The 12,399-nt window shown below is 45.0% G+C and overlaps 1 protein-coding gene across 12 annotated transcripts in view; it reads left to right on the top strand.

The window, feature by feature from the left end:
- ZFYVE28 (zinc finger FYVE-type containing 28) overlaps positions 1 to 12,399 on the top strand; it is a 140,577-nt gene that overhangs the window by 57,932 nt on the left and 70,246 nt on the right. For all 12 annotated transcript variants that reach the window (XR_008651625.2, XM_055245855.2, XM_055245854.2 and 9 more), the window contains one exon: positions 11,714 to 11,851. Coding sequence is in view for 11 of the 12 variants with exons in the window: in XM_055245855.2 (XP_055101830.1) it covers positions 11,714 to 11,851 (138 nt within the window). In the remaining variant the exon portion in view is untranslated. The remainder of the gene's footprint in view (positions 1 to 11,713; positions 11,852 to 12,399) is intronic.

Below are 12,399 nucleotides of genomic sequence, written 5' to 3'. Positions count from 1 at the left end.
TTCTTGGTGTACTGTTCCCGCAGGGTCTTGCTGAATCCTTGTGGCCGTGGGAGGTGGGGCCTGACACATGCTCCTGCAACAGGGGGGAGTCCGTCACTGTGTCACCGTGGTCCTGAGGGTCCCACCCTGTGGGGCTCCTGCAAAGTGGCCAAGCTGGCTGCACCCCAGCCCTGGCTCTGGGCCTGGCCCTGCTGCGGTGGGAACTCAGCAGCGTTAGGGCCCTGTGTGTGTGGCCAGCACAGCTTTTCTGGCCAGATCAGGCTCTGGGCTCTTTTTTGGGCTGTTCTGTGGCAGCCTCCACCTTCTGGGTGTTCAGATGTTCCAACAGATGTCCTGGCCCCTCCAGGGACAGCCTCTATGGGTGGGGAGAGTCCCTGCCCCCAGGAGCTCAGGTTAGAAAGAGCTTCTGCCCAGGGGACCGGTGCTGGGGGCCCTGGAGCCTGGAGGAGGAAAGTGCCACGGAGGAGAGGTGCTGGACCTGCCCCCCGGCCCCACCGATGAGGAAAGGGGATCAGATGCCGTTCCTCATGGCAACCTTTGGGGAAGGGCTCTGTTCCCTTCACATGCTCTGTGACCTGTGTGCTTTTTTGTTGACTGACAGAGTTGATGGTAAGGCCTGGTTTTAAGTGAGTTTGAGAGGTGGGGGCCGCCAAGCTAGGTGGCCTTTCTCAGGCTTCCCGCTGCCACAGGCTTTAATTGGGATGTGTCACCGTGAGAACTGCCCTGTGAGAAGGATCTGGAGGGGGGTGCTCCCAGTACAGTTAGGGGCTTAAACACTTACATTGTTCTCCTTGCTGCTGGGGTCTTTGAAGGAACTGAGAGGGTGTGGACACTGTCCAGGCCCCTGAGCATCATCTGATTTGGGCTCACTTCTGTCCACTCAGCTCCAGGGCCCTGCCTATGGCTCATCTCATATCCCACTGGTTCCTTTGTGGCCCTTCTTCCCTCTTCCACGCCTCCCCCTCTTCCTCCCTCCTCCTATCTCCCCTTCCTCCCCCAGCCTCCTCCATATGGGTCCCACGCCCAGTGCGTGGCCTCTTCCTGTCCACCCCCCGGCATGGCGGCCTCATCTTGCACCATGTCTGTGCTGAGCACCCCCGGGGAAGCCTCTCAGCTTCTCCTCCCAGATCCAGGTGTGCTCCCGGTGTTCCTCCCAGCTCCCTGGGGCCATCTCACAGGGCCCACCTTACCCCCAGCACAGCTGGACATTGAACAACATGGTTTGAACTGCACAGTTCCATTTATACATGCATTGTTTCAATCTAACTCGGATCTAAAATACAGTATTCTCAGGACACAAAACCCGCATATACGGAGGGCCGTGCGGGTTCCACTGTTCCACCTGTGGGACTTGAGTATGTGCAGATACGATATATGCTGGGGGTCCTGGAACCTGTCCCCTGCGTGTACTGAGGGATGATTGTATTTCATGTCTTTTTATGACATTATAAGTGATATTGCTTATTACATGTCAATTTTTTAAAATAAGCCAGAACCATAAATGAAGTGTTTCCCTGAGTTCTGTGAGCCACTCTACAAATTTTTTTTTTTTTTTTTTTTTTTTTTTTTTTTTTTTTTTTTTTGAGACGGAGTCTCGCTCTGTCGCCCAGGCTGGAGTGCAGTGGCGCAATCTCGGCTCACTGCAAGCTCCGCCTCCCGGGTTCACGCCATTCTCCTGCCTCAGCCTCTCCGAGTAGCTGGGACTACAGGCGCCCGCCACCACGCCCGGCTAATTTTTTTTGTATTTTCAGTAGAGACGGGGTTTCACCGTGGTCTCGATCTCCTGACCTCGTGATCCGCCCGCCTCGGCCTCCCAAAGTGCTGGGATTACAAGCGTGAGCCACCGCGCCCGGCTCACTCTACAAATTAATCCAACCCCAGAAGGGGGTCATGGAAGCCCCAGTTTATAGCCAGCTGGGCAGAAGCACAGAACACGCCTGGACTTGGGATCAGCATCTGAAGGGGGGCCGTCTTGTGGGACTGAGCCCTCACCCAGTGGGGTCTCACTCTGTCACCCAGGCTGGAGTGCAGTCATACGATCTCGGCTCACTGCAAACTCCACCTCCCAGGTTCAAGCGATTCTCCTGCGTTAGCCTCCTGAGTAGCTGAGATTACAGGCATGCGCCACCACACCCGGCTAATTTTTGTATTTTTAGTAGAGACGGGGTTTCACCATGTTGGCCAGGCTGGTCTCAAACTCCTGAACTCAAGTGATCCACCTGTCCTGGCCTCCCAAAGTCCTGGGATTACAGGCGTGAGTCACCGTGCCTGGCCCTAAATGTCAATTTTTTATTGTTTGGTGCTACTATATGGAAATACAATTAACTTTTGTATATAGATCTTGTATCCTAAAACCTTTCTGTGGGAATCTAGATAATAGGTTTTTCCTACTTTCTACTCTCTACTCTCACACAGTCACTCAACACTCCATGACCAGATGAGTGGGGTTTTCCCCACACACCGAGTCATTCCCCAGCAGGTTCTGCAGGGGACAGCAGTGGGGGTCCTCTCTTCAACCCCATCTTGACACTCTCCACCCAGAGTGACCTCAGACCCCACAGGGTGAGGGCTCAGTCCCACAAGATGGCCCCCCATTCAGATGCCAATCCCAAGTCCAGGTGTGGTCTGTGCTTCTGTCCAGCTGGCTATAAATCGGGGCTCCCATGGCCCCCTTCTGGGTTGGATAAATTTGTAGAGTGGCTCACAGAACTCAGGGAACACTTCATTTGTGGTTCTGGCTTATGAATAAAGGATGTAGTAACAGGTACAGATGAACAGCCAGATGAAGAGGTGCATAGGCCAAGGTCGGCAAGGGTCCCAAGGGCAGGAGCTTCTGTCCCGTGGAGTTGGGGTGTGCCCTTCTCCTGGCAGGCGGACGTGTTCGCCAGCCCGAAGGAAGCTTTCTGAACCAGTCCTTTTGGGTGTTTTTGGAAGCTTCATTATACAGCCATGATTGATTATATATCATTGGCTATTGGTGAGAACACTTCCCAATTCTTCAGTGCCTCTCCCCTCCCTGGAAGTTGAGGGTGGGGGCTGAAAGTCCTAACCCTCTAACATGCCTTGATCTTCCCAGGGACCGACCCCCCATCCTGAAGCTGCCTAGGGCCCCCCAGCCACCAGTGAACTCATATCACTCTGGAGAGTCCAAGGCTTTTTAGGAGCTATATGTCAGGAAATGGGAAGAAGACCAGACATATATTTTACAATATCATACTTTGTTTTTTTTTTTTTTGAGACGGAGTCTCGCTCTGTTGCCCAGGCTGGAGTGCAGTGGCACGATCTCGGCTCACTCCAAGTTCTGCCTCCCAGGTTCACACCATTCTCCTGCCTCAGCCTCCCGAGTAGCTGGGACTACAGGTGCCCGCCACCATGCCCGGCTAATTTTTTGTATTTTTAGTAGAGATGGGGTTTCACCGTGTTAGCCAAGATGGTCTCGATCTCCTGACCTCGTGATCCGCCCGCCTCGGCCTCCCAAAGTGCTGGGATTACAGGCGTGAGCCACCGTGCCTGGCCTACAATATCATACTTTCTAAATTCACTTATTATTTCTGGCAGCTTTTTGTAGATTCTGTTAAATTTTTTGCCAATAAAGATAATCTTCACTTCTTCCTTTTTTCTCTGGATGCCATGAGTGTGTGTGTGTGTGTGTGTGTGTGTGTGTCACCCTATTGAACTAGCTAGAATTCTAGTACAAAATTGAATAGAAGTGGTGAGAGCAGACATCTTTTGTTAATGATGGAAGACTGAATGCTTTCTCCCCAAAGATAAGCGTGATGTTAGCTGTAGGATTTTCGTAGCTACCCTTTGTCTGGCCAAGGCAGTTGCCACCTACTCATAGCTTGCTGAGAGTTCTTATTAGGAATGGATGTTATATATTGTTTTCAGATGCTTTTTTTTGTGTCAGCGGAGATTATCGTGTTATTTTTATTATGGTAAATTACATTGATGGTTTTCTTTACTCAATAAATATTGACTTTTTGTTAGTATCCACTCCATCACTCAACAATAGCAGCATGCAGATGCCATGAGGGCAGGGCTGTGTGTACACACAACATTCACCAGTACATCCCAGTGCCTAGTACATAGTAGGCACTCAGTTATATCATTGAAACAGGGAACACTTGGCTGATTCATTTAAATTTTAATTTATTTTCTTTTTGAATAGTGTCACTTACTCTTTTTTGCATATGATAGCTATGGTATCACATAAACAATTGTAAACTGTGTCGAGCTGCCAGAAGTTTGAATCTCATGCCAGTATATACATTCAGGCTTCTCACCATAGCTATTTGAGAGTTATAATTATCTATAGCACTGAAAGAAACTTTGGGCTCATCTAGTCCGAGTCTCTTATTTCATGAACTAGAACACTAAATCCACTCAGACTGGGTGACTCCTCTGTCAGAACATGCAATAAACAGAAAACAAGGGGTTGTTTGCCGGATGCCATAGCATTCAAAGGTCAGGGTAGCTGGAACTCTTGGTGTCTTCTTGTCTTACAAAATGATGGAAGACGTATCATTTTAGTTCTCTGGTAGAAAGAGGATCAAGAGAACCAATTGGGTATCACAAATATGCCACAAAGATAAAAGACAGAATTTGGCCCTAAATAAAAATAGATTTTTAAAAACACAGAAGAGATCAGACATGTTGCTAAGAAAATGCAGATGTTAGACCATATCCATGGTTCACAGTCCTTGTGAGAGCTTAAAAAATATAGATGCCAGGACCCAATCCCAGAGATTCTGCCTTACTTGGTCCAGGAAGAGCATAAGCATACATCGATTGATTTTTGAATGTTAAAAAAATTACTCCTGCATTCCTGGGATAAATCCTACTTGTTCATGGTACATTATCCTTTTACGCATTATTGAATTCAGTTTCCTAAAATTTTGTCAGGAATTTTTGGATCAATATTCATTAGGGATATGGGCCCATAGTCTTTGTCTGATTTTGGTATCAAGACAGTGTCATAGATGAGTTGAGAAGGATTCTGTCCTCTTCAGTTTTTTGGAAGAGTTTGTGTAAACTTCTTAAATGTTTGGTAGAATTCACTATTAATCTATCTGGACCTGGTAGAATTCACTATTAATCTATCTGGAACTGGAGTTTTCTTTGTAGGAAGATTTTTAACTACAAATTTAATTTCTTGAATAGATATAGGATTTTCACATTATTTCAGAAATTTCTTCTTGAGAGAGGTTTGGTAGTTTATGCCTTTTAAGAAATTTCATCTAAGTTGTTGAATTTATTGGCATAAGTTGTTCATAATATTTCCTTATAATCCTTTTAATATATGTAGGATCCACAGTGATGTCACCTCTCTCATTCCTGTTATTGTTGTATCTTCTGTTTTCATTCTGAACTGTGTTAATAGAGTTTTATCAATTTTACTGATATTCTCAAAGGAACTATTTTTAGCTTCATTGATTTTCTCTATTGCTTTAATCTTTTCTCTTTCATTGAATTTCTGCTCTGATTGTTGCTATTCCTTTCTTCTGTTTGCTTTGGGTTTCATTTACTCTTCTCTCTCTCGTTTCTTTTTTTATTTTTATATAGTAGACTTCGAAACAGAACCTTTATAGTTTCTTAATATGGCAACTGAGGTTAGAGAATGAATGCCTTTCTTCTTTTCTAATTTAGGCATTTAGTGGTTTAAGTTTCTCTGTAATTGCTGCTTTAGTGGTATTCCATAAATTTTGATACGTTGTATTTTTACCTTCATTTCATTCAAAATACTTTGTGATTTCCTCTTTGATTTCATGTTTGATTCATGGGTTATTTAAAAGTGTGTTATTTAGTTTTCAAATATTTATGGATTTTTCTAGAGATATTTCTGTTAATGATTTCTAATTTAATTCCATTGTGGTCAGAGGATATACTTTGTGTGACTTGGATTATTTTTACATGTATTGAAGCTTGTTTTATGGCCCAGAATTTGGTCTTTCTTGGTATATGTTCCATATACAATTGGGAATCATGTGCATCTGGCTGTGGTTGGGTGGAATGTTCTGTAAATGTCAACCATGTCAGGTTGTTTTAACAGCATTGCTAAGATGTACTATATCCTTGCTGATTTTCTGTTTACTTTCTATGTCTTATCAGTTGAGAAAGGTACTGAAGCTTCTGACCATAATTGTGGATTTGTTTATGTCGTCTTACTTCATGCCGCTTGAAGGTCTATTATTAGGTTGATAAATGTTAATGATTGTTATGTGCTCCTAATAAATTGAACCCTTTATTATTATAAAATGACTTTTTTTTGTCCTTGGTAGTACTCCTTGCCCTGAAACCTACTTCAGTATTCATGTGGCCACTCCAGCTTTCTTTTGATTGGTGTGAACATGATATAACTTTTAGCTTATTTGTGTCTTTATGTGTAAAGTGGCTATCTTGTAGGCAGCATATAGTTGAGTCTCATTTTATTATGCAATCTGAAAATCTCTGTCTTTTATTTGGTGTTTTTACATCATTTTTGTTTAATATATCTTTGATATAGTTAGATTTAAGAATCATTTTGCTATTTGTTTTCTGTTTGTCCCATCTTTTCTTTATTCCCATTCCTCTTTTTTCCCTTCTTTTTTATTAATTGGTTTCAGTGATTTCCTCTCTTAATTTTTATGTATTCTATATATTTTTTATGATTCTGCTTTGTCTCCTTTGTTGGCTCATTAGCCAGAACTCTTTGTTTTGTTATTTTAGTGGTTGCTTTAGGGTTTATAATAATCATCTTTAATTACAGATACCTTCAAATGACATTGTACAACTTCACATAGAGTATAAAGACCTTCCAATAATTCACTTCCATTTCTCCTACTGGACCTTGTGCTATTGTTGCCATACATTTTACTTTTGTATGTTACAGACTCACACTATGTTGTTAGGGTATTTTTTTCATTTAAATGGTCAATTTTTTAAATTAAAAATTTAGAAAATTAAATAGTAAAAAAGGATCTTGTATATTTACCATGTAGTCACCATTTCCAGCACTCTCTTTTCCGTTGTATAGATCCCTGTTTTCATCTGGTGTCATGTTCTTTTTGCTTGAAAGAATTTCTTTTTTTTTTTGAGATGGAGTCTTGCTCAGTCACCCAGGCTGGAGTGCAGTGGCGTGATCTCGGCTCACTGCAAGCTCTGCCTCCTGGGTTCACGCCATTCTCCTGCCTCAGCCCTCCCATGTAGCTGGGACTACAGGCGCCCATCACCACGCCTGGCTAATTTTTTGTATTTTTTTTTTTTAGTAGAGACGGGGTTTCACCATGTTAGCCAGGATGGTCTCGATCTCCTGACCTTGTGATCCGCCCGCCTCAGTCTCCCAAAGTGCTGGGATTACAGGAGTGAGCTACCACGCCCAGCCAAGAATTTCTTTAGCATTTGTTACAGTGCAAGTCTACTGGTCATGAATTCTTTCAGCCTTTGTTTGAATGAAAAATTATTCTACCTTTGATTTTGAAAGATATTTTTGCTGGGTACAGAATTCTAGGTTGATATTTTTTTTTCTCCTCAATACTTTAAAGATGTTGTTTCATTCTCTTCTCACTTGTATTATTTCGGATGAAAAATCTAATGCCATTTTTGTCTTTGTTCCTTGTATGTAACACATCTTTTTTCTCTTGCTACTTTAAAGATTTTCTCTTTTTATTGGTTTTGATCAATTTGATTATGCTGTAATTTGTTATAGTTTTTAAAAATGTGTCTTCTGCTTGGGGTTCATTTACTTGGTTTTGTGAGTTTATATTTATTAAATTTGGAAAAATTTTGGCCATTATTCCTTCAAATATTTTTTTCTATCTCATTCCTCCTCATTTTGGGACTTGAATTACATTCATATTTGACCTTTGAAGTTGTCCAACTGTTCATTGATGATCTATTATTATTTCTGAATCATTGGGATAGTTTCAGTTGCTGTCTTCAAGTTTACTGTTCTTTTTCTCTGAAATATCGAATCTGAGGTTAATCTCATGCAGTATATTTTTTCATCTCAGACACTGTAATTTTCATCTCTAAATCAGTTAGGGACTTTTAGTTTCTTCATTGTCTCTAGTTAACTTTTTGAACACATGAGAATCAGTTATAACAACCATCTTAATGTCCCTGATCATCTTTGTCAAGTCTGGCTTGATTTTGATTGATTGCTTTTCCTTTTAGTCATGGGTCATATTTTCTTCATTCTTTGCAAGCTTCGTAATTTTTTTTTTTTTTTTGAGATGGAGTCTCGCTCTGTTGTGATCTGCAGTGGTGTGATCTCGGCTCACTGCAAGCTCTGTCTCCCGGGTTCACGCCATTCTCCTGCCTCAGCCTCCCAAGTAGCTGGGACTACAGGCGCCCGGCTATTTTTTTTGTATTTTTAGTAGAGACGGGGTTTCACTGTGTTAGCCAGGATGGTCTCAATCTCCTGACCTCGTGATCCGCCCACCTCGTCTTCCCAAAGTGCTGGGATTACAGGCGTGAGCCACCGCACCCAGCCATTTTGTTTTGTTTTTGTTTTTTTGTTTCTGAGACAGAGTTTTTTTTTTTGCTCATATTGCTGAGGCTGGAGTGCAATGGCATGCTCTCAGCTCATCACAATCTCCACCTCCCAGGTTCAAGTGATTCTCTTGCCTCAGCCTCCTGAATAGTTGGGATTACAGACATTCGCCACCACGCCTGGCTAATTGTGTATTTTTAGTAGAGAGGGGGTTTCTCCATGTTGGCCTGGCTGGTCTCGAACTCCCGACCTCAGGTGATCCACCCGCCTCAGCCTCCCAAAGTGCTGGGATTACAGGCATGAGCCTCTGCACCCGGCCAAACTTGGTAATTTTTTAATTGGGTACCTGACATAGTGAATTTCACCCTGCTGGGGGCTATTTTTGTATTACTGTAAATATTTTTGGTTGTTCTGTGATGCAGTTTAGTTACTTAGAAACAGTTTATTCCTTTGGGTCTTATTTTTTAAGGTGTTAGGCAGGACCCGAGCTGTGTTTAGTCTAGAGTTAACTGCTGTTCACATGGAGGCAGGACACTTTTGGGTACTCTACTCAATACTTTGTGAATTGTGAGTGCTCCTGCTACTCCAGCCTCCTGGAGAACTCCTGTCACTGCTCCTCGAATCCTTCAGGTGCGTCTTTCCCGACCTTAGGTCATCTCCCCTGTACAGGCATGTGTTGATCACTTCTCGGCTGAACCCTGAGACCTTCCCCAGATCTCCAGAGTTCTCTCTGTCCAGCTCTGTCTTCTCTGCCCCCTGCTCTCTGAATCCTAACTGCCTTGGTTCCATCCGAGTTCCCTCTCCCTGTTCCGTGACTTGAAACTTTCCTCAAGGCAGTGAGCTGGGGTATTTGTGGGGCTCACCTTGTTTGTTTCCTGTCTTTTGGGGATCACTGTCCTTTGTGGCCTGATGTCCAGTGTCATGGAAATCACTGTTGTTGTTGGGAGTGGGGTACACTGGGTTCCTATTACTCCATCTTGCCTGGAGTTAGAAGTCCTAGCAAGTGTTTCTTGCAGCATACTGTGTGTGAGGCACTGTTCTGGGCACTGGAGACTCATCGTGAATAACAGAAGCCCCTTCCCTTGGGCAGCTGTGTTCTGGCAGACCAGGAAGGCTGGGCAATGAATCCAAGCACTGCCGTGAAAGGCTCCTCAGCCTTAGACAAGCCGTGCCACGTGGCTGAGCCTCAGATCCTGGACTCTTCATCATCACAGCCGGGGTTTACTGTGCACCGCCTGTTGCTGTGATTGCCATTGTTTGCTCATTTGTTTGTTGAATCATGAGCAAGGGACCTTTCTACCCAGAAAACCTTTTAAAAAGAAGTGACAGCAGTCCCACTTGTTGGTTGAATTTTATTTTTATTTTTTGTATTATAAAGGCTTAACATTTTTCTTACACTGCAGAATTTCCTTCAGAGTTTAGGGCACTGATTTCTCTTGCCTGAGAAGGGTCATGCTTCCCCACTCATAGTGAGTTTTCTTATCTCTTCCTAAGAAAAATGAAAGTCAAGTCTCGGAGGGCAGAAGGGAAGGATGGTCGAGATTAAAAATTGCCAAGGTGAGAGTGTCAATTAGTGTGCTCTTTCTGGAAAGCCATTTGGCAGTATCTCATTAGAGCATGGAAATGCAGTTTGCACTTTTGACATTGTAATTCCATCTCTAGCAATCAGTGGGTCCTAAGGAAGTAATCCACACTCAGAGCGTCGTGCACCACAGTAGTGAGGGCAGCACTGCGTGGAGTGGAGGATTAGGCACATCATCAGTGTCCAGCAGAAGACAAAGGAGTGAGTTAACAGGACGGTCCATATGCTGGAATTGCATGTCACCATCCATCAAAAATTGGATTTGTGACAGATGTAATAACATGTTGCAGCAGCAACAACAGCAGAATGCAGTATTATGTACATGGATCGTCTCAATGTTGGCTGAAAACAGGCCCTCGGAAGATGAGAATTAGAAGGAACTATGTCCCACCTGCAGTCATATTTCCCCAAGGACATTTTCCCCACTTCTCTCCTTTCCCGTTGGTTCTAGTTTTCCTAGGATGAATGTGTATTGATTTCATATTTAACAAATTAGAGGCAAAAGTTAAGCTTCCAGTGTTTTTGTAATCTACAGAATGAATAGTCAATGTTTAAAGAATAGGACAAGTTTACAGAAAAGGATGGAATGCAATTTAAGATGTAAAAAAATGGGCTTCTTTCCCTCATATACACAAAGTGTTCAAAACAGTCTGTTATACTTTATATTTTGAACATAAGGAAATAAAGTAAAATACTTTTAAAGAGTTTTTAAAATAGAAGCTGCTTCCAGGGATGCTGGCTCACTCTGGTAATCCCAGCCGCTCGGGAGGCTGAGGCTGGAGGATGGCTGGAGCCCTGGGGTTTGAGGCTGTCGTAAGCTATGATTGCGCCACTTCACTCCAGCCTGAGTGACAAAGCCAGACCCTGTCTCTAAAAATAAACAAAAAGCCAGAAGTTGCTGTGTATTGAGGCTTGCAGAAGGGGACCTGGCTGATCGGAGAGGCGAAGTGACCTGTCCCTGGTTGAACAGCCGTGAGGGATGGAGTCAGGGTCTCCATGTTGTGCAAGCAGCACCCGCCTCCAGTGCAGACTGACTTATGTGTTGCTGTAATTGATCCGCTGGTTCCAGAGGAGGTGAGAGGGGATGCCACCTGGATGGAGGAGCAGGCCCCAGCTGTGCCTGGCCTTGACGTAACTGCACTCTTCTGACCCTAAGACGTGGTCTGTGTCCCTGACTCTAAGAGGAGTGCAGTGAGCTTCAGGGAATACGAGGGCTTTGCAGGTCTCCAGCCAGCTGAGAGTCCATCTGGGCCCATGGCTCCTGTGGTTGCTGCTCTTTATTGCCCTGGCTGGAGTGCGATGGCACGATCTCGGCTCACTGCAACCTCTGCCTCCCTGGTTCAAGTGATTCTCCTGCCTCAGCCTCCCTAATATCTGGGATTACAGATGTGCGCTACCACGCCCAGCTAATTTTTGTATTTTTAGTAGAGATGGGGTTTTGCCATGTTGGCCAGGCTGGTCTCGAACTCCTAACCTCAGGTAAACCATCTGCCTCGGCCTCCCAAAGTGCATTATAGGCATGAGTCACCATGCATAGCTTCCTCTATCACTTTAATAATCCTAAAAAACAGTCACGTGCACCGCGCGTGTTTTCCAGCAGTACGTGGCGGCCGCCAGCTGGACACAGCAATTGGCGCACTTTCTCCTGTCTTCTGTTTCAGGATAATGTGTTGAACATCATTAACCAGATCATGGATGAGTGCATCCCCCAGGACCGCGCCCCCAGAGATTTCTGCGTCAAGTTCCCTGAGGAGATCCGGCATGACAACCTGGCCGGCCAGCTGTGGTTCGGTGCCGAGGTAGCGGGCGGCCACCTGGGTTCGGAGGTCCTGATGTGGGGTGGCATCTAGCCGTGTCCCTGCGAGCCTTGTGCATGGGCGCCTGCAGGTGCCAGGAGCTGGTGTCTCCTCCAAGAGCTCCGTCCACTCTGGGTTACGTGGTGTGGTCTGAGCCTGGTAGGCCGTGCACCCTTGGAGGATCTGGAAAAGCCATGAACTGGTGCCCCCAAAACTATACATACAAATGAAATTTCCCATGTGGTTTTTATGAGGTTCTCAGGCCCCCAGACAGCCAGGACCTAAAAGTGGTTCTTAATGGCAGTAATGCCCACATCAGGAACAAGCGTTCCCCTCCCACCCTGCAGCAGGGGCAGTGGCGGGGGCTGGGGAGCTGTGCTGCAGCCCATGTGGGGACCACATGTGGCAATAGCCTGTCACCTTCATCTTCATCTCCCAATCAGGAAACTGAGGCACCAAGAGGAAGGTGCCCTTCGAGGTGGCGGGAACAGTCTCCCCCAGGCCCCCACCATGTGGACCCCCCAGCCTCCTCCCCTTGCCGTGCTCCCGAG

This window comes from Symphalangus syndactylus, chromosome 16 (genome assembly GCF_028878055.3).
Source record: "Symphalangus syndactylus isolate Jambi chromosome 16, NHGRI_mSymSyn1-v2.1_pri, whole genome shotgun sequence".
NCBI lineage: Eukaryota > Metazoa > Chordata > Mammalia > Primates > Hylobatidae > Symphalangus > Symphalangus syndactylus.
This window is presented reverse-complemented; position numbering and strand designations above follow the sequence as displayed.